Source organism: Taudactylus pleione, unplaced genomic scaffold (genome assembly GCF_031769625.1).
Source record: "Taudactylus pleione unplaced genomic scaffold, aTauple2 ptg000017l, whole genome shotgun sequence".
Classification (NCBI taxonomy): Eukaryota; Metazoa; Chordata; class Amphibia; order Anura; family Myobatrachidae; genus Taudactylus; species Taudactylus pleione.
This window is the reverse complement of record NW_028284419.1, coordinates 252,130-273,961: the sequence shown is the minus strand read 5'-3', so window position 1 is coordinate 273,961 and position 21,832 is coordinate 252,130. Positions and strand designations below refer to the sequence as shown.

The 21,832-nt window shown below is 40.2% G+C and overlaps 1 protein-coding gene across 3 annotated transcripts in view; it reads left to right on the top strand.

The window, feature by feature from the left end:
- SLC71A1 (solute carrier family 71 member 1) overlaps positions 1 to 20,936 on the top strand; it is a 29,392-nt gene extending 8,456 nt beyond the window's left edge. For all 3 annotated transcript variants that reach the window (XM_088481982.1, XM_088481985.1, XM_088481983.1), the window contains exons 4-13: positions 1,191 to 1,253; positions 4,753 to 4,880; positions 4,971 to 5,085; positions 6,148 to 6,366; positions 12,511 to 12,624; positions 13,531 to 13,602; positions 13,913 to 14,025; positions 16,060 to 16,157; positions 17,726 to 17,886; positions 18,263 to 20,936. In XM_088481982.1, the coding sequence (XP_088338108.1) occupies positions 1,191 to 1,253; positions 4,753 to 4,880; positions 4,971 to 5,085; positions 6,148 to 6,366; positions 12,511 to 12,624; positions 13,531 to 13,602; positions 13,913 to 14,025; positions 16,060 to 16,157; positions 17,726 to 17,886; positions 18,263 to 18,469 (1,290 nt within the window). In that variant the 3' untranslated portion in view covers positions 18,470 to 20,936. The remainder of the gene's footprint in view (positions 1 to 1,190; positions 1,254 to 4,752; positions 4,881 to 4,970; positions 5,086 to 6,147; positions 6,367 to 12,510; positions 12,625 to 13,530; positions 13,603 to 13,912; positions 14,026 to 16,059; positions 16,158 to 17,725; positions 17,887 to 18,262) is intronic.
- Positions 20,937 to 21,832: the final 896 nt, after the last annotated feature.

Sequence of the window (21,832 nt, the reverse complement as noted above, 5' to 3'; positions counted from 1 at the left end):
TTGTTTTGGGTGTCTGTTAACTATCGTGCTTGTCGCACCCAAAAGCATAGGTTTTAGCTGTGTAAAGTGGCTGAACCTGTCTAAAGTACTGGTTGGGGTGCCCAAAACACGAACTTTACACACTTCTGCTCACTACCTCAGGAGGCTGCCAGCACAAATGTCGTCTCCCGCGACACTCGCACCCAATTTACGCAGCAATTGAATTGCGCCGTCGGGCGCCCTTTGCTCAGTAGTGCACAAAAAATACTTGACTTCCACCCAATGACCAATAAAATGAGGGTTTATGTTTAAATAGGAAAAAAAAAAAAGGGAGAGCTACAATAATATTTATACTTATGCCCACCAGGTGTCTTTATGTTCTATGAAAACCAATGCCACTGTGCCCCTGTCTGAACTCGCTGATAATAGATCATTTGCTTGGCTGTATTGTTAATACAACATAATCACAGTTTGGGAATGTTTATATGTTTATTTGTGACTGTTATAGTATTCATTTTTGCAAATTTGATCAATTTGTTTCAAGTGTAGTAGCTATAAAGTGGCTCTAGGACTATTATAGAACAATTAAGTAAGCAATTCAAATGTGATAAAGCTCAACAGAACAGACCACATAAAGTTATATTCTTGAAATAACTGCAGGAAGCATTTTTGAGGTTATGTAAGTGGTTTGATACACCCAATAAAACATCTGCAGCTAGTCATTTGCTTTTATTCCTTTTTTTTTTTTTTTTTTTTAAACAATCATTTTACTTGTTTTATAATAATTGAAAGGGAAGAGGGATATAGGAAACAGGACAAGGAGGATTACATAGCAATCCAAAAACTAAGTTAGCAAGTGCATCCAGAGTCACTCTAGTAAAGCACTTTCAGTAAGTTGCCAGCTAGGCATAAGGTGCATGACTAGAGGAACTATAGTGGTCCCATAAATTTAGGGTTACAGATGTCTGCCAGGTAAGTGAACATCATTATCTGAATTTGTAGTTTATTTTAATTCAGTGTGCGTTCTCACTTCATCCAAATGTGTGTGATGTTTTTTGTTGTTTTAGCTGAGGTACAAGTTGCTCACAATCTACATTATGAGTCACTGTCACCCTTTCCTGTACTGATACATGCGAAGAGTTGTATTCAGATCTGTTTCCTGAGCATTAAAATAACACATGCTGTCCCCATGTTTGTCGTGTCCCACGCAGGTTTTACATGAAACGTTCCCAAAGCACACATTTCTGATGAATGGCCTCATCCAAGGAGTAAAGGTGAGGTGTTTGCTCTTTGTTAAAATCTGAAACCTTTACACTGGACTGGTAGTATGGTATTTAGTGACGCTATCATTTTATTCGCACTTATTTTCAACATGGTCTTCTACATGAAAAAGACTGTGTGTGTTTATGTATGTATGTGTATGTATATATATATATATATATAATATATTTTACACAAAAATAATAGAACTGTGGCGCTTTATATCAATCCAAAAACCTAATGTACACAAATCCTCAGCATCAGAGGGGCAGCTCAGTTTGCAAATCCAAATAAAATAAAAGTCTAATATCTTAATAGAGAAAACAACCAATGTGACATCCAAAAATATAAATGTGTTTGGTGTGGTCCTGTACCTAAAATCAACATAATTAATGCTTATTTGAGCCAATCTTGGCAAAGCTTCTTCCTGTGATTTCTATCAACTCCAAAGCATAGGAATGTGTAAATTCACCATATAAAATGGAATCGGAGAAGATCATAGCGTACCATAAAATACAAAATAATTTATTGAGAGTTATAAAAAATGCACAAACAATATAAAACATGAAAGAAGCGTATCTGATATTGTTGATACAAATTGGCTCACAGGAAGTCCACTCTATTCCCAACACGTTTCATCGTAAGGCATTGGCAGTGTGCCTGCCCTGACTTCACCCGGGGTGTCATATATAACATATATATCTCTCTATATCTCTCTTTTGGATTGGGTACAGGAGATCAACAGTAAAAATGTCTCCATATACTATGTCGACCTCAGTGTGCCGGGATCCCGATATAGTGCAGTGCTAGTTAGAGCATTTAACCCATGTGGGCATACTGAGGTCGACATAGTATCTGGTGACATTTTAACTATTGACCTTGCGACTGCATACCACAGTGTTCATTCTAGGTCTGGCGCTGGACAAGGCACCGGACCTAGAAAGGGGCACTCCTATGGCCATGAGAAAAGGGTGCCCCTTTTAATTACTCTTGGGGGCCTGCCCGGCACTTATGGACATACTGGGCTGCCCCCAAGTTCTCCTGTGTTAGTGAATAGATCCCGGGAGCATGCTCCTGGTATCTATTAAACGGCGGTGACCGCTGCTCAGCTATTTTTCCCACCTGCGGGTGGGGATGGCACCCGGTAGGTTGTTTTAGCTTAAATGACCTAGCGGGAAGCTAATACCATATAGGACTACATCTGGAGATCCACAGTTCATCTTGGGTAGTAGTGTATAGATCACTGTTGGGCATCTGGTGGTTTTTGTGATGGTGACATTTCTAGTTCTAAAGCATATGTATACAGAACGTATATATCCTTGATCTCTTACTACAAGAGTCAGTAGAGCTCTAGAATCCACAGTCTCTACTTATTCTATTATCACTGCAATGCACTTTGTAACTGATTGTAGACAACACACCACAAACATTTGGAGACCTATAATCTTATTTTCTAATCTTAGCTGCTTTTTTTTCCCCCACTGTGACATATCAGCCTGAACAACACAATATTTCACACATTTCTTCAGGTGCATAGTTATTATTATGCCCCTGAAGAAGGGGGGGGGGGGGGAATGCACCCACAACATCATGTTGTTCTAACACGCCAAGGTGGAAATAAAATACATCTGGTAAGTGTATAAAATTATATTTCTGGCTGTCTTTATGGTGTCTTGCTGTCAATCATTTACAAAGTTATTTGTAGTTGCTCAATAGCAGGAGAACCATAGGTTGTATCTGCTATTTGTTGGCTGGTGTTTTTTCTTTTTTTGAGAAGCAATCTCTGCTAAGATGGACTAAGGTCAGTGTCACTGGATGCATCCTTCCCCCACAGCTCACCCCTGTTGCTGATGCTGCAGGGATTCCCTGCCTCCCCCCACTGACAGCTGTGACTGCATACATCCTTCCCTCACAGCTCACCCCTATTGAGCTTTCACTGGATGCATCCTTCCCTCAAATCTCACCCCCATTGCTTATGCTGTAGGGAGGCCCTGCCCCCCCCCCCCCCTTCAACTTACAGCTGTCACTGGACGCATCCTTCCTTCACATCTCACCCCTATTGCTTATGCTGCAGGGAGGCCCCACCCCCTGCCTCCCTCCACTGACAGTTGTCACTGGATGCATTCTTCCATCCCTCACAGCTCACCCCTATGTCTTATGCTGCAGGGAGGCCCCACCCCCTGCCTCCCTCCACTGACAGCTGTCACACTCTGCATCCTTCCCTCACAGCTCACCCCCATGTCATGCTGCAGGGAGGCCTCACCCCCTGCCTCCCTCCACTGGCAGCTGTCCCTGGATGCATCCATCCCACACAGCTCACCCCTATGCCCAATGATGCAGGGAGCCCCTGCCTCCCCCCACTGACAGCTGTCACTGGATGCATCCTTCCCACACAACTCACCCCTATGCCTGATGCTGCAGGGAGCCCCTGTCTCCTGCCTCCCCCCACTGATAGCTGTTACTGGATGCATCGTCCCACACAGCTCACCCCTATGCCGGATGCTGCAGGGAGGCCCCACCCCCTGCCTCCCCCCACTGACGGCTGTCACTGGATGCATCCTTCCCTCACAGCTCACCCCTATGTCTGATGCTGCAGGATGACACATTAACAAACAAAAACAAATCTGTTCTCTTTCAATATAGCCCACCAATGACTGTGCTTTCAAACCACCCATGACCAGTGGTTAGGGATGGGCACATAAAAGTATAATGAACTCACCAGATAATTAATTAAACAGTGGAGGGGATAGAATATAGAAAGCAAACTTTGCTGGTTTGTATAGCGATGGGAGTAGTTTTTACAGGACTGCTCCTATTTTTTTTTTTTTTTCTTTTATAGAATTCAGCTTATTTCTATAAAACATTGCCTGCTGTTGCTTTGTAAACTATACCTAAGCACAGTTCATTCTTATCAACAGCACATATTTTCCACTGGCAGTTCCAACAGCTGTACGTAACAGCATTTTACAGCATGCCCAGAATTCAGAGATGTGGAGGCAGAAATGTGGGTAGGGAGATGACATTATCACTAGTAAAGAACTATTCATGGAAAATATCCGTTTCACAGCTATACCTGGAAAGGGGAAGCATTAGTTAATGTATATCAGGAATAGTGTGCCTTTAGGAAATGTTGGTAAGGAGAGAGCTGAAAAATTCCAACTCACACTTAAAGCGCTTACTTCATAATGGGCAATTGTACTGTATATTAGTTTTATACTTCAGTCCACTGTTCTTCTGTTGATTCTTTTACACCAGCAAATCTTGTCGATGTTCCAGTAACCTTTCCTATGTAGTTTTCAGTGACAGATTTATACGTTCGTAGTTAATTATAAATGTGTTCATTTTGTCATGGGATTACAATACATCTTCAGTAAACTGGTTAAGTCAATATAAAATGAGGTCATGTTTGGTTTGTGCGTGAAGGGACCTGTCTCTGTATTTGCATGAGTAAAGTGTCTAAATGCAGTATAGCAGTTGTCATTGGCATTAATCTCATTAATGCTCCCTCTCCAGGGTTTGCTGTCCTTCCTAAGTGCACCTTTGATAGGGGCACTGTCAGATGTTTGGGGAAGAAAGTCTTTCTTGCTGTTAACAGTATTCTTCACTTGTGCGCCCATACCACTGATGAAGATCAGTCCATGGTATGTAACACTGCTTCATCTATTTTTTTCTGGCATACGGTACACATCAATCTATGTAACATTGTAACACATTGGTTCTTGTTTTTATAGGTGGTACTTTGCCGTTATATCTGTATCAGGTGTGTTTGCCGTCACCTTTTCTGTGGTATTTGCTTATGTGGCAGATATAACACAAGAGCATGAGAGGAGTATGGCGTATGGACTGGTAAGTGCATTACTGAGCCATCAACCGCTGCAAACGCAAAGGTTCTTGTATATGGAAACTATAGGCTAATATCTTATTCCATATTCTTTATCGGGTCCACTAAATCTTACAAGCTATAGGAATTGATGCCTTTTCTATGAATTTCAGTATATGTAACATAGATTTGCTATGCTAGCCCTCTGTATTAGCTAATTTATCATAAGAAGTGTACACTGTGAAAATTAGTGATTGAAGGGTGCTCTTTAATATTCTTCTTATTATTAATAAAATATTATTATTATAATCAAATGAAAGTTTTACGGTGACAGGTCCAGCTTAATTTTGGTGTAACCATGAGCTCAGAATAGCTGAGTCTTCATATTCTAAATAGGAAATTGGTTCACGTTCTTTTCAGGCAACATTTTGTAGCTGGCTTGTTCTGTGAATTTGTACAGTGCAATTCCCTTACGTTTTCAGTGACGTGTAATCACCTTTACATGGAGACGCCCGTTTTGTATATTTTTATGAAAAGCAACAAAGCAAATCCCTGTGTAAACATTTGCTATTTGCTCAGATTCTGTTTCCGTAGACAACTCCTAAGTCACATGAGGTTGTGAGTGAAATATGAACTGCTTAACTATATACATAAATATAGATCATCTTTGTTTGGTGAAGATTTTAGTTTTTATTTTCAACACATCAGTGGTTACCCACTACTCTATATAGCTGGTGAACAGAATAACAACTTTTCCCATATAGAATAAACTGGACATACTTGAGGGAATTGACACACATAGTACACCGAATACCGTATACTCAAAATGATAAACAGGATCTCACTGGTATATATGTTTCATCTGTTTGCATCCAACTTAGTCTAATTTGACAACATATGTGGGTGACTATCTCTCTACGTCACAGTAAAATGAGGCTGGTAGACCTTCTGTGTTGGCAACTAAAATGAAATTGGTTATTTTTAATTTTTTTTTGCTTTCTGTACCTATCTAATAAATTCCAGTAATTATTAAATGTATATATTTTTTTACTTTTTTCTTTGTCCTTTTTAAATATTCCTTTTTGCAGGTTTCTGCCACGTTTGCAGCTAGTCTGGTCACTAGTCCAGCCATTGGAGCTTACCTGAGTCATGTGTATGGTGACTCTCTTGTGGTGTTGCTGGCAACAGCCATTGCACTGCTTGACATCTGTTTCATCTTAGTGGCTGTTCCAGAATCTCTTCCAGAGAAAATGAGACCAGCATCTTGGGGTGCCCCAATTTCATGGGAACAGGCTGACCCATTTGCGGTAAGTGACATCAATTTACTTCTTTCTACCAGTTTTACTAATGCTGGGCATACACTATACAATTATCTGTCAGATATCTGTGCAATCTGGCTGGTTGGAATGAAAACCTGGTAATGTATGGGAGCAAATGACAGTCAATCATATGGTTTTAAACACTGGAAAATGTACAAAAAACAATTGTTCAAATTGGTTAAATTTGTGTGTTTTAACCAGTTTGTCTGAACGATCATTTTTGTCTGTGTTCCAGTGTTTGTGAGCAAATAGTCGATTGTCATTTGCTCCCATACATTACAAGGTTTTCATTCCAACCAGCCAGATTGGACAGATATCTGACAGATAATTGTATAATGTATGCCCAGCATGAGATGTGAGTGTGTGTGTCAGACCGGGGATAGGTAAATCAAATGTACAACAACTTTACCATACAGATGTCATTTGGACCAAAAAGATAAGGTGGCACTTGTCTAGTTAATATATTTATTATTAAAATATATAGTACGTAAATGTACCAATATATACAGTAAATGTTCACAATAACCTTATATAATATAACAACCTAAAATGGCATATTTTTAAAACATTGCTTCAGCAATAGGGCAATGACCCAGGCTATATTTCGTAAACATCAAGCACCTAAAAAAGAAAAATCACACATTCATATAAATTGTAGCGACTCTGAAAAATAGAAAAAAAAAAACCTCTTTAGGCTATTTAATGGTGCATACACACGGTCAGATTTTTCCTTCAGATCTGAACGATAACGATTTAAAAATCGTTCAGTCGTTCATATCTGAAGGAAAATCTGACATATCTGACATGCCTGAACGATGAACGATGCGCGTTCCCGTTTGTCAGATAACGATATCTGACATCTGATGTGTTTGCAGTCAGACTTGGATGATTCCATTCATTTTAATGCAGTCAAAAATCGTTCAAAACTTTGGTAAAATCGTTCAAATCGTTCATCTGACAAATCTGACCGTGTGTATGCTCCATAAGACTTCAACTCTGTGTGCAACTCGATCATCCACTTGAAACTTAGTAGAACAGAAAAAGTGAAATTTCCAAGCAATCATATAAATAATTGCAATCTGTAACTTGGATCTTTTCCTCTACAGTAGATTTCTGTAAAGAGCCACCGACCACATCCATAAAATAAGCACTTTGATATAAATTTGCACTGGTCACAGCGCATGCATAGAGGTTAGTGGCAGTATGAGAATTATCATGCAGTTTTTAGACAATCAGTCCGTAGCTTTAGCCGCAATGATGATAGTTAGCACAGTCCCGGCACATCTACTGTGGTTAGTAATAGGGAGAAGATTTAAGCAGTTTTAAAGCATCATTCTGCACCTCTATCCCACAAAAGTTATTCAGGTTCAAAGCACATGCACTGGTGTTAGTAGCAGTAGAGGGAGAGCGTTAGCCAATAAAACCCCACTTGTTTAGGGCTACCTGTTGTAATGCAGTCCACACCTCAATCCCTCATGTGTCCTCCATCTGCTGGCTGTTTCAATTCAGAAGCCGTTAAATTGCAATATAGATGCTCTCTAATTTACTGTTTGAGAGAGTTTTCACCAAAACCGCAATTTTTGGGGGGTGTTCCAGATCCCCAATTTATGGGGGCAGCTTTCTGTTGATTTGATATATTATAATTACATCTGCATTGTCCATCCAAGAGTTAGCGTTTGTCGTTGTTTTTTCTGTTTGTTCAGATCTCATTTGGTGCTTTTTTCTGTGCCTGTTTCACTATGAATTGTTGTAGTTTATGATTTTTTTTCTTATGGTGTTTAAAGACTGATCTTTGCTGAAATGAGTCTGCAGTCAGGGATGTAACTTATAATGTACTATTTCTAGTCTGTAACAATGCTATATGTGAGTTGACTTTTTATTCTTCACGCAAAAAAGATTTATCTAGTTATTTGGCTTTCTGAGTGATTTCATTGGCTATGTTGTCATGATTGTGTTTCTGTTGTTCAGCAGGCCATGCAGGGGAGGTTCTGTCCAGCCTAGTTCTCCTCTATAAGTGACACGCCTTGCTTTTTACAAAGTTGGGTCTGTTTTATAAAGGATTCATCCAGTCTTCTCCGGCCTGTATTGGTTGTTATGGATGTAAGATCCTTCCTGGCATCGATCTGTACCTGGTCGTCTCGCTTTTAAATAAGAGATCTTTCAGATGCAATCTATTGCCAGTCACATAAAGAACAAACATGAAATGTCATACAGTTTGTGCCCCTTGCTTGAAAATGGCAATATACTGGTAAATGTAAGTTTTTATTTTAGTTGACAACCAAACCAAATTACTATAAGCTATTGCATCCAGCCAATAAAAATCCAAAGTATATTATATACCTAGCTCCCATGAGCGTATTATATGAAGTAGACTGCTCTTCTATTGGTACCTGGATTATTTCTCGTTTTTTTTTCTTCCATTTTCTTTGTCCATACAGCAACTAATTTACCCTATATGGAGGAGGTTGCTGTGGAACTACACATCCCAGTATGCCAGTTTTAGCATGCCCTAATAAAACTGTGGCAGGGCATGCTGGGATGTGTAGTTCCACAGCAGCTGGAAGACCCTGGGGAATGCTCTGTGGTTGTAGAATGTTAAACATGTAAATAGTATTATGCAAAGTTCCCCTGTAGTGTTCTGTGGATGGCTACACATGTCCCTTGTAATATAATTTTAGCACGGATGATGAGATATAATATAATGCATGCTGGTAACGTGAAGAGCTAGCAGCAGCAGACAGTATATAAGCAGGTTCATAAGTGTAATCTATTAAACAATTATACTACTTTGTTCACAGTTTAAAAGGTTTAGATTTATTCAACTTAATTTGCATGCCTAATTTAACAAAGGTAAGCTGCTTCACACATATATATATATATCTATATCTATATCTCCCAATCCATCTGTGTGTCAAAATTAAACCAGCTCTGTTTACTAGTGTGACAACATAAAATTCTCCTTGTGTAGTTTGCTAGCTATGAGACATACAACATTGGGTTCCAGCCTCATTAAAGGAACTCTTATCATCTAAAGCAGGGATGGGGAACCCCGGGGCCGTATAAGGCCCATGGAGTTATTTGGTCTGGCCTTCGGAGCTTTTCCCTGCTAGCCTCATCTGGCTAGCAGGGTGCCTAGAATGGCACCCTGCAGCCAGAATCTATGCAGCAGTGAGTCCTGAGTGTCCTTAGGACGCTTCAGAGGGTCACACCGCTGCCCTTACAGCTCCCTGGAGCATTTACAGGATGCTCCGGGCATTGCTGTAATCACCAGCGATTGTGGCCCCGCCCTATGTGATGGCGCATGGAGGGAGCGTGGCCCGCTGATAAGATTATATGTATCAAAATGGCCCTCGGCAGAAAAAAAGATTCCCCACCCCTGATCTAAAGTGTAAGTGTTTTATGTGGAAACATAGCACACAAAATGGGCAGTTTCAATTAGTTGTGGGTTGTCATGATGTCTGTTCTCCCATAAACAGTTCCCAAAGCTACTCAATTAGAGACCCGTGAGCATCCCTGAGGTAGCTGTAGACACTTAATTCTACTTAGACCTCCAGTCGGCGCGGGCAAAAATGAGCTTTAACTGCTGCATGGGGGGTGCAGGCGGTTGATTGCAGGTCTCTAATTGAACTTTATCTGGGAGAACAAGCCGCGTGAGACAGCCCGTGGCTAACTGAATCTGCAGCAATTTGCTTACTAGCATATTTGCATAGATTGATACGTATGGTATAGCAAACAAAGAAAGTTGTATGTGGATAGGAGCCCTTGCCCCAAAGGCATCCCTATGGAATAATTAGAAATACCCAGAACTAATTTCTCTGTCAGAGTTTTTCTTATGAAGAGGGGGATGGGGATTACCCAGATAGGTGATCTATGTAAAACAGCTGAAGTCTTTCACACATTTACAGATGAAGTGCAGTTCTCCACGTAGCCATTTGAATAGGTATCCTCATGGCTGGCATTGTTTGGAAATAGGGAACCTGCACTCTTAAAATGCCCTTTATTTCAGGATACACTTTTACATTTAACAAGAAACAAAATGATGATAGTATTCCTTTAAAGTTTGGTTTTGCAAAAAAAAAAAAATCTCATTTAACTCTTAAAATGTCCACCAGTGTTTGGCTGTTTCATCCTGTGTGAAACTTGTTAGAGATCTCCACCAAAAACTGGAAAAACAAAATCTTCATTTCACTTTCCCTCGCCACACACTACAGCGACTTTCTTTCATGAAATCCTCCTCACGTGCATAGAATGGATGAGACTGGTAATTAAACCTATATAGCACACACACATTTCAGATGATACTCCTTCACATCAGTCCCTGCCCCAGTGCACCTTACACTCTATATTCCCTACCACATGCACACACACTTTGTTACTTTTTGTCAGAGTCCATTTAACCTACCACTATATTTTAGTAGTGTTCACAATAGCTTCTTGATCGGGGAGGGCACAGATCAGGAAAGAGTGCACGTCTCCATGCCCGCCTTTTCCATCACTCTAGGAGGCATGCAGAGCATTCATGGAGATGAGCTGCCCCCAAGCTCTCCCTGCACTGTGAACAGAGACTGGGGCGCCTCCATAAGGGCAGGATGCATTTTTATATCGGGCAGCGCTTGTACACAAAAGTGTGAAAGTCCGAAGATGCCCTGTGTGGCATGTGGCCGTAACTTACTTATACCGTGAGAAAACTCGCGACTAATGGGACTGACCTTTTAATCCCAAAAAGTGAACCTCACTGGACAATTCGTTAGCATGGTACATAGGTATGCTGGCCATGCACTTTGAAATATCAGTGACCTAATAGTGCCCACAAAATGATTATGGTGATTGATAAATATCTGGTCAAAACAAAAATTGGTAAATGGAGTGAAAAGATGACTTCTATGGCCCATGATTGCTGTAATCTTCCAACCACATTCACAGGCTCCAGATGAGTTCATATTGATAGAGCACTCACCAACATGTGTGGCCAAATTGGATTGAGATTATGTAATAGTCCCTGTTGTAATGTTGACTTAATAAAAATGCTTATTTGTTGTGACCAGTCCAACTGAGAGACCTGTTTATGTGGGGGGAATTCAGTTAGCCGCTGTAAAATCTTGGTTTGCCACGGCTTGACTTAACGTGCATACCACACGGTAATATCGCCTACTAAGCGTTTCCGCTTAACGCGCAATTCATTCGTGAAAGTCTTATCCTGGTGGTTGCGCAGTAATTCTCTATGATGATAATCAAGTTAACTGTGGGTAAAAATGGGGAAATCAGCCTGTACTACAAAAAAGTGCAAACTAATATTGGATAACAGTATTAGATGTCTATTAGTGACCAAAAGCAAAGTATATGGGCCTCTTAAAAGGTGTCAAATTACTTATTTTTGCATTTAAATGAAAAAAAAAGAAAAAATAAAAGAGAGAAAGCAAGTGTTTATCAGGAAAGTATGCTCTAGATGAATTTGGGGTGCAAACCTCTAAGTGCATGACTAACCATTAAAGAGGTGTCCCAGGGGTTCTGAACCAAGTTCAAACATTTTTACCTTGAAATAAAGATTTTCCCCAACTTTTCACCAGTTCAATGGCTACGAACAAAAAGCCGCATTTATGCAATTTAGTGCATGTTACTAATTGAATAGGGTAAAATCATGCCCGGTCGCGTTAATTCTTATATATCCAATTTAATCCACGTAAGCAGGTTAACACTCCTGATCAAATTCGGCCCCTTACGTGGCTAAAACATGAACTGCTTGTACTATAGAAAGTGGCTGATTCTGTACATCTCCGTCTCCTGTGTTTATTGTGATGTAGTATTGTAAATTGGCTGTTAGGAGATTGCATGGTCTCCTGCTCCATGTAACATCTTGCTGTGCTTGTGTCAGTTTTGCACTGGATTTGGTACATTCTGCTATAAGCATGTTGTAGCTGAGTATGCTGTATGAGCAGCTATTAGTAGTCATGCTTTCAATTCATTACCCATTACTTCTGCAGTGAATGGCAGAGAATATTTTGTTTTTCCATTTGCTCTCTGTTCTTGCTTTAATGAAAGTGTCTGAGCTTATTTCTGTGGATAACAATTGTGTTGTATGAGAATGTTTTGGGTTATTAGGATTTAATGTCTTTATTTTTTTTTCTCTCTCAGTCTCTGAAGAAGGTTGGCCAGGATTCTATTGTGTTGCTCATTTGTATCACCGTATTCCTCTCCTACCTCCCTGAGGCTGGACAGTATTCCAGCTTCTTTCTGTACCTCAGACAGGTGAGCAATACTGCGAGGGTAGGAGCCCTTGTTTAGCAAGAATATGACCAGGAAATAAAATCTATCCTTGACATACAGATGTGTCCTCATACACCTAGGGGGTATATTTACTAAAGTGAGAGTTTTTAGAAGTGGAGATGTTGCCCATAGCAACCAATCAGATTCTAGCTATTATCTTCTAGAAGGTGCTAGTTAAATGTGAAGTAGAATCTGATTGGTTGCTATGGGCAACATCTTCACTTCTAAAAACTCTTGATTTAGTAAATATACGCCTTAGCCTCAGTACGCCATGTGGTGTGAGACACCTGGTGCTAGTGAGCAGTCAGGTTCTGTGCGACTCAACTTGTCCCGAGCGTGTGTTTTGTAATTTTCGATCGAAAGTGCGTCTCAGTCACAGTTAAATGAAACAAACCGCTTCACAAGACAGCACTGATTAATTTGATATGTGACACTAGTGTATCTGAGTGTGACTGAGTCTGTTTACGAAGCACAACGGAACATGGCGTGGAAAAGCCGCTGCATAGCAGCACTTCGTATACAGAGTAAGGCTCCGTTGCGCACAGATATACAGTACAAGTGCTGCTCAAACTAATCCGAGCAGTCTTGTGACGCTGTTTGTCGCATCCAATTGCAACTCTGACGCGTTTTCAGGCAAAAACAGATGCAGAGCTGCACTGGACCTGGTGCCCCGAGATGGGCTGTTTGGAGCAACTGCAGCAATAGTGTATGAGGACCCATCTGTATAAATGGTTTCTTTCCATGTACTAACTCTTACACATGTCTCCTATATTCACAGATGTTAAATGTCTAATAACTTTCTTATTAATAGTGTCACTTATTTTTAATATTCATTAGTCCATAAACATCTTTGTGCTGTTTACTGATTCGTTATCTCTTAATTGCCAGATAATGAAATTTTCACCGGAAAGCGTGGCTGCCTTCATAGCAGTATTGGGCATCTTATCCATCATCGCACAGGTTAGTGTGTGTTTCCTGCTCACCTTTTCCAATTAAAGAGCAATCGGGAGCAATCCCTGTCCCCAATTGTAAATCAGTCACATCTGCCCATTCTGGCTGCGTGGTGCGTCATGTGTGTTTCATAATTGGGCGCAGGTATAGTCTTTCTACAATTGAAATGTGCTTAAGAGAAGATTTCTCTTTGATTTAAAGTATCTACATAAAGTTTTTTTATTATTATTATTTTTTATAACTTTTTTGTGTTAAGCACATTATGCCTAATAGTTCTATTTCTGCTCTGTGACCAACAATGTGTTTTTTCTCTGTACAGACCATTGTCTTGAGTCTACTCATGAGGTCTATTGGAAACAAGAACACAATTCTGCTGGGTCTGGGCTTCCAGATATTGCAGCTGGCTTGGTATGGCTTCGGATCAGAACCTTGGTAAGGAAGTTCTTTCATAGAATTGTATCTGTTGTCATTCTCATTGCATGCCTTCCCCGTTCTGCCCCCCTAAGAACACCTTTTCAGTACCATATGCTCCTATCGCTGGTATGCACACTTTTGATGGGGCACACCTTCTAACAAAAGTCCTGATCCACTAAAACCAATGGTTCCCATATTCTGTCCTCAGTATGCCACACAATTCACGTTTTCTCACTGACTCACTGAAAACATGAACTGTTTGGGGTCCTGAGGACAGAGTTTGAGATGCACTAGACAATGTCCTCAAATCAAGACAGTTTGGAGCTATGTTAATGGAATACATAAGATAATGTAATGCTGATATCTTAAAGCTTGTTCTAGCCTTACCACTGATCACTGGAAAAATCTTTCCATACACACCTATGATCTCATAATCTATGCTTATGTCAATAAAGCACATCCTGGAACTATAGATGCCACAAACTTGGTATTCTGCTTAAACTAAACCGGCTCCCTGTACAGTTCTCCAAATAGGGGATTTACTATGCGATTGTTTATCTTTATCAATGGACGTCCGTCGCATCGATGGGTACACACCTCGTTTAGTGTGTCATCCAGCTTTATGCCGGTGCTCTTCATAAGATTTGGGCACCTGGCCTTTATCATTATATTTTTACACCCACCAGAGGGCACGCGATAAAGGAGTGGCTGAGTTCCCAATGTTAGTTTTCTGGCTTTCCATGAAAACAAGGCATGCTTTTGTACAGGTTCTTTGCTGTTTCAGGATTTTGCATCATTGAGCAACTAGTAGTATCCTCGCCCTTACCCTAGCAATTGCAAAGTAACGACTTTCTTATTTGGTATGTGACCTACTAACTTATCCATCAGGTGTTCCTTCCCTCACATGCAGTCTGTAGCCTTCATGAGAGACATAAGGCTCTCTGTGCCCATTGTGCTGATGCAGAGATCAGGATGGTAACATGGAAGACCTATTCTGTGGCCCTGTTCACCTGGGGCAGGCATTTCATTCTGGTATTTTTTAGGCTGTCCTTTCTTTCCTAATCTGCAGCTCTTTGCTTCTACTTCCACTATCAACTAAACTGTGGACCCACCCTTTAAGCTGTTGCGTCACCTGTGTAAAGGGAAGTTATTTGTATTGGTTTCAAGTCTAAAGCTCCCTGATAATTACAAAACAATATAGATTTAGCTAATAGTTAATAAATTAGCATTAGGGCTCGTTCACACATGCTCTAGGACAATGGGTACAAATGCATGAATACTAAAGTTGTTTTTGATGTGTTCACTTTGCATGCACTGTTCATGTGTTGTGCTTTTCTCCATACAGTTTCCTGGACTAGTAGCACGCTTTGACGTATGACAAATTGGGCATGTTGCATTCTAGCTTTAACGTACAATAAACCTTTATAATACAATAGCGGACATGAGAAACAAGGAACCATTTGTTCTGTTTATCTTTTAATGCATGTTTTAGTGGCTAAAAAGTGTGATAGCAATGTATAGGTGTGTATGAGCCCTAAAGTGTGATTCCTGATTTTCGGTTGTATACATACATCCATCTCAGTAATAAGGAACATTTATATTCCAGTTTCTTTCCTTTAAATAAAACAAAATAAGTAATTTCTTGAAGTACTAAATGCAGTAGTAAGTAGCTTCACTTACTGAAGAAGAGGAAAGCAAGTCCGTGTTTACACAATAGTATTCAAAGCTCTGCATTGCAAAAGTAAACTATAACTAGTTAGCAGCCCGTCAAAATGATGGGACATTGTTGCAGCCACGAAAAGCGCTCAAATGGGTCACTTTTTAGTCATTTCTGTCCGCCAGCTCGGGAGGCTGCGAGTAGAAATGTCAGCGCCGGCGGCTGTGCATGCACAAACGGCGCAACAATTTAATTGCTCTGCCGGGCGCCAACTAGTGGCCACTGGTGCGCAACACGCTTGAATTCCCCCCATAGAGGTGAGAAGCAGCGTGAGAGAGAGAAATAAAATTGATTGTGATCATACATTCTCTGTTTCCATCTCTTGTAACTGACAGGATGATGTGGGCTGCTGGAGCTGTTGCTGCCATGTCCAGTATTACATTTCCTGCAGTCAGCGCCCTGGTTTCTCGGACTGCAGATGCTGACCAGCAAGGTGGGTGGAAAGAAATTGACTTGTTGCATACATTGGGCACGATTCTATTCTACGCGATGTGAATAGCACTGGTAGTGAGCTCCCGGGCTATTCAATACACCGCACTGCTAAGCCCGGTTAAGGATTTCTTCTCACACCCCTCCGGGGATGCGAGCAGAAATCCGACAATAGTCCAGGCGCGATGCTGTTTTCTGCCCTTATTGCCGGGAAAACAGCATCACGCCAGGAAGTTTAGTTGGAGAATACCCGTTCTTACGCTTTAACACTCTGTTTAAGGCGCGAGTACGATCCTTCCCTGACCTAACTTCGTGCAGCATTGAATAGCTCCGGGAGCGGATTCCCGACACTATTCACATCGCGTAGAATAGAATCGTGCCCATTATATTCGTAAGGCCAAGATAGTTATGTCTGACATCAGCAACTAGATATAGCAACTGCCATATATTATGAGGCTTGCCATTCTAAAATTCCCCAAATGAGTGAATGTAATGCAAATGTTCTATATAAAGGAATGCTCTCAACCAGTGAATGAGTCCTAAAGCAAATGCTCCTACCACCCAGTAAATATTAATACATGTAAACCAAAAAAATGGAAAGCCACATGTAAAATCTGTATCCTAAGGCAAGCATTAAAAGCTTAGAGGAAGCTTTGCCTCCTTCATCCTCACTCACTGTAGTTCATGCGTCTGGAATACTGGACAGCGCTGCAAGAACTGGCCAAGCAAATTCTTAACCTGATGTGTGCGGCTTTAACCCATGGCTTTGAGGGGAGTCTGACCAGCAAATTGCAAATGTGACTGAACAATTGCCTATCTACCACCAACTGGTAGACAGGCAATAGGTCGACACACAACATGTCAACATGGATGAAGATAGACATGTACAAAAGGTTTACATGGTCAAAAGGTCGACATTGGAATGATCAACACTTTTTTTTTTTTTTTTTTTACTAACCCAAATCAACACCCTAACCCTCCCCTTGGTGCCTAACTCTAACCCTAAAAAAAAAAGTGTCGACCAATGTCAAACTTTTGTACTTGACGCTCTTCATCAATGTCGACCTTTTTATTGTAGATCTATTGATTGGAACTCTCAGTAATAAGTAGGTGTGCCATTATCAATAGCCAGTACTGGTTATGCCTTTTTTTTCCCCCATTAACAAGTCGGCAAAGAACTGAAAAGCCAGTACTATTTATATTATTTCTGTTACACCAAATTAAAACACATTTGTGTGAATTTCAGCTGCTATATTTGTTACTTTTGAAATGCTTTGCTGTACTAGTCCTATCCCTAATTTTACTGCAAACATACTGTACAGCAGAATGTTGTGATTGTCCTGCTCCCAGCTCTGTTTATAGATTATAAATTCAGTGTGCAAAATAGATTGTTTTACTGCAAAAAGAGGACCATACGTGAATTGGACAGAATATTACTATTTATCCTGCAGTGTGTCTAGGTAATCTGACTTTCTTTCAATTAGATGACTTTCATTTAATCAGGCTTTTAAGGGAGGACGAAGCACAAAATTTCTATAAATTTCATATTTTGTTTTCTTTTTTTTTCCCCAGGGGTTGTGCAAGGAATGATCACAGGAATTCGGGGGCTGTGCAATGGGCTTGGACCTGCGCTGTATGGCTTTATATTTTACATCTTTCATGTGGAACTAGATGAAAACCCTATTGGAGAAACAGATCAGAGGGACAAGGTGGCAACATCACATTCACAACAGGTGCTTTAAAATATGGAGTGGAGCATTTTGTTAGGGAATTTAGCCATAATTTATAGCCATAAATTTTTCAAGTTTAGACTTAAATATCTGTTGTTAATATTTTGACACCTTACTGCTTTTAAGACATTCCAGTTCTTTGTATTAGTGCCAGAAGACATTACGTTTCTAACAGTCTGCTCATTGTATAATATGCTATTGGTTGTCACATTACTAAACAAGAGTAATGTAATGTATGAATGGCAGTTACCACTGTACTCTGTGTTTGTTGAGTTTAGTGTTCAGAGGCCTGTAGATTTCACTAGGTAGAGACTTGTATGTCTCTTGAACTACCTATGTAGTATTAGAATTTCCATTAACTATCCTTCTCCCTCTGCAGATTTCGATCATCCCTGGACCTCCCTTTCTGTTTGGAGCCTGCTCAGTGTTGCTGGCTCTGCTTGTAGCTTTGTTTATTCCAGAACACACAAATTTGAACGCTCGCAGCAGCAACTGGAAGAAGCACGGAGTCGGGCACAGCCATCCACACAGTCCCCCAGCACCAGGCGAGGGCAAGGAGCCTCTTCTGCAGGACACAAATGTATGACAGACGTTTTATTGGCTTCTGCTGCTCATGTAGTTGCATTCCAATCAGTAATAAGCTGAGGCACCTGCAGGACCAACTTCTTTCCTCTGAAATGGAAGGGCTGACCAAGAGTCCTCTCCACTGACAGGACCAACCTCTGGCCCTCTCCACCGAAGAGATGCCTGTCCTGTGGCCTCCATTCCAGCAGGGCAAATCTCCAGCCTTTTGTGTCTACAACCTGATTGTGTCTACCAGAATATGTATAAAGTGTAAAACACCTCTCGAGGGCCAGATTTCAGTCTCAACATCTGTGTGGACAGATGTATGTGGTTCAGGTGGAGTCGGAAATGCAGCAGGTTAAACACGCTGGCCTGGCACAAAGAAACATGCTCTGTAAGTTTGTTTGTGTTGCCTCCAGCTGATCTCCTATTTTATTTTTTACTTTTATTTTAACGAAAGCCAAAGTATTTGTACTTTTTATTTTGCTTTATTACATTTGCATGGCTTAGTTTCTTTTTGACACCACCCAGAACATTTTTTCTTCTTCAGTTCCTCCTTAAGGGTTTAGTTACTAGAGCAGATCTGACATGTTTACAATAGATACACCACACAAGGATTATGATAGCTGGTTATACCAGTCTGGGAGCACTATTCGTCCTGGCATGATTTTGCTTTCCTCACTTAAATGCAGTTAAACAACTAGCTTTTATTGTGTAAACCAGTAAGCCTTAATTGATGGGTTGCATGCTAAAGTGAACTTGACAACTGTACATTTTAGGAACAGGGAAAGAAAAACTCTCAAATGTATAGAACACGGTTGGAAACTACAATGTTACATCTTTGTTCAGCAAAGATTATTTTCTAGTCTTTGCTCAGCATACGCTATAAAACAGCTGGAACTTTCTCCATGTATTAAGTGATGACATCAATTAAATGAGTGCGATCAGACAAATGTTTTAGAAGGCTGCGCTTTTCCCAATTTGAACGGGCAGAATTGTGTTAACACTGTTCTAAATGGGCACTTGCAGTTTCAAGACTTAGGCAGCGAAACAGTGCGTTTTTGAAAGTGGAAGAATGCAGCCGCTCAGTCTCCTCTGACATGCTATTTTATACTGGTAATGGCTATCTGGGTAGTTACTGAATAATTCTGTTCTATACATCTGACTGCAAATTGTTTTTCAAGCAAGTTCACTTGTAAACGTTTCAAAAATTGTGGCACGACATGAACACCTCTTGGTTTGTACACTCAAGTGAAGACTAGACTGCTGGACAGGATCACTTTTATTTTGGTGTGGAGTCATTGCTCTCATGTTTTATAACCATTGTGAAAGATTCCAAGCCTTAGCGGTGGATGCATACTACCTGTAGGGTAATCTTCTGCAGTTGATCATGTTGAAAGAATTTCTAGTGTGCACAGCAGTATATATTTATACTGTATTACCACACCTCCACCCCTTTTATTTTATACTGCTGTGCCATCTGTGTGCTGCCAATAAGCGTTTTAAACTGGATTTAAAAAAAAAATCTATTTAATCTTTTTCCCTTTGCCCTCAAACCTTCTTGAAACCTAAACTGAAATGTTACCGAAACATTCAGCATTATATTCAGTACAAACCACTATGTTTAATTTCCAAGACTTGAATATACAGTTAACAAAGGGAATCCATTCACTTTGAGACTGTACATTTATTTGTGGCCTTTTTAAAGAAAAAAAAAAAAAAAAAAATCTTCAACCTCCTGAATGCCAGAAGCCAGCAGCTCAAATGATATGCTGGCACTTGATATGCTTAAAGAATAGACCCTTTCAGTCCTAGATTCTGATGATAAACTCCAGAAAAAGCTTTATAGGAAAAGACTGATGTGAATATATCTTCTAAAATTATATATAATTTGTGTATATTTTTGCTTGGTTATTTAAAGTGTTTCTTTGTACAAAGTGTTGTATAATTTAATAGGATCACTTTTTTTTTTTTTTTTTTTTTTGCTTGGTACTTTGAACATTTCTCATTGGTTAAGGTCTGAATGATGTACGTTTATGAATAAACCTAAATATTTTTATATTGAACCTTGGAAAAATATAATTAATTTTACAGGGAAAAAAATGGTATCCACATAAAGTGTGACTTTTTTTACTTGGTTCTATGGGTCTATTCTCTAAGTCAGGCCTAAACAAATATCAGTTGCCAGAGCGACTAAGATTTTAATCCTGGTGACTAGATTTTACAGATAAGTACTCTCCTGTTTCTATGCATAAGGCTAATTGTGTGTGAAAAAAATAATAAAATACACGCCAGGGATGGGCATATAGCAGAGTCTACTGGCCATTGCAGGAGTGGTCTATACCCATTTTAATATATATTTTGATCAGGGAAAATTGGCTTGCTCCTAAACTTTTAATCTGGTTCCCAGATTTTACAAAAAATTGTCGACCCCTGTTCCAAATTTCAAATGTTAAAATAAATGCTGCGCGTACATTGAATTACACAGATTTGCAGCGCTGTCTAAGCTTTATTCTGGTCTATCTTTACTTTATATTATCTTATTGATATCGGTTTCTGAATTTTGTTAGAGGGGGTTATTTGTAAAGATAATTTGCCCGGCAGCTGATGACACTAATTTAACTATTTTGTCTCTAACCAGCTGGTACACTTGTCACACTGATGATAAGCAGCATCAATTTTATTTGCAAGTTGATAAAGTGACAGCGCTGATTGACGTTTCTCTACACATTATAGCTTTCAAAATTGAATCTGTAACCAGCTGGAGTGCAATCCATGCTACTGCAAATCAGAAGTTTGTCTCATGAGGCACAGCATACACATGGCCGATGTGTAGTCAGCAGCTGTCTAATCACAGTAAAGCTAGGCATTTGACCTATGTTACATTACAAAGTTCATAGGGATTAAAGTGGATTTCTCTAATTGCTGCAGTCCTGTTTGAAAAGGAGTTATGGTAAAACTTACCTTTTTTAACTCCATCTATGAAGTCTATAGGGTCCACAGGGAGACATTGGGGTGTAGGTTGGACCTGGAGGACCGGACAACAAAACAGCAAAGCTTTTCAATCCCAGGATGCCTTGGTCCTTTCCTCTATACCCCACCCACAGCCTGAGGGCACTTCAGTTTTGTTAATATGCCCAAGGCAGGAGCAGGATAGGAGAGAAGGAAGACTGGTACACTGACGAATCACACTCACATAGAGAAGGAAATAAGTGACAGGAGAAGAAAACCCATAGAAGCTAGGAGCTGGACTTCGAAGAAAGAGAGTTAACCAAGGTAAATTTTACCATAACTCTCCTTTTCTTCTTCAGAGTCCATAGGGCTCCACAGGGAGAAATTGGAGATGTCCCAAAGCAGACTCCACACCTGAACTGATAGGATGCTT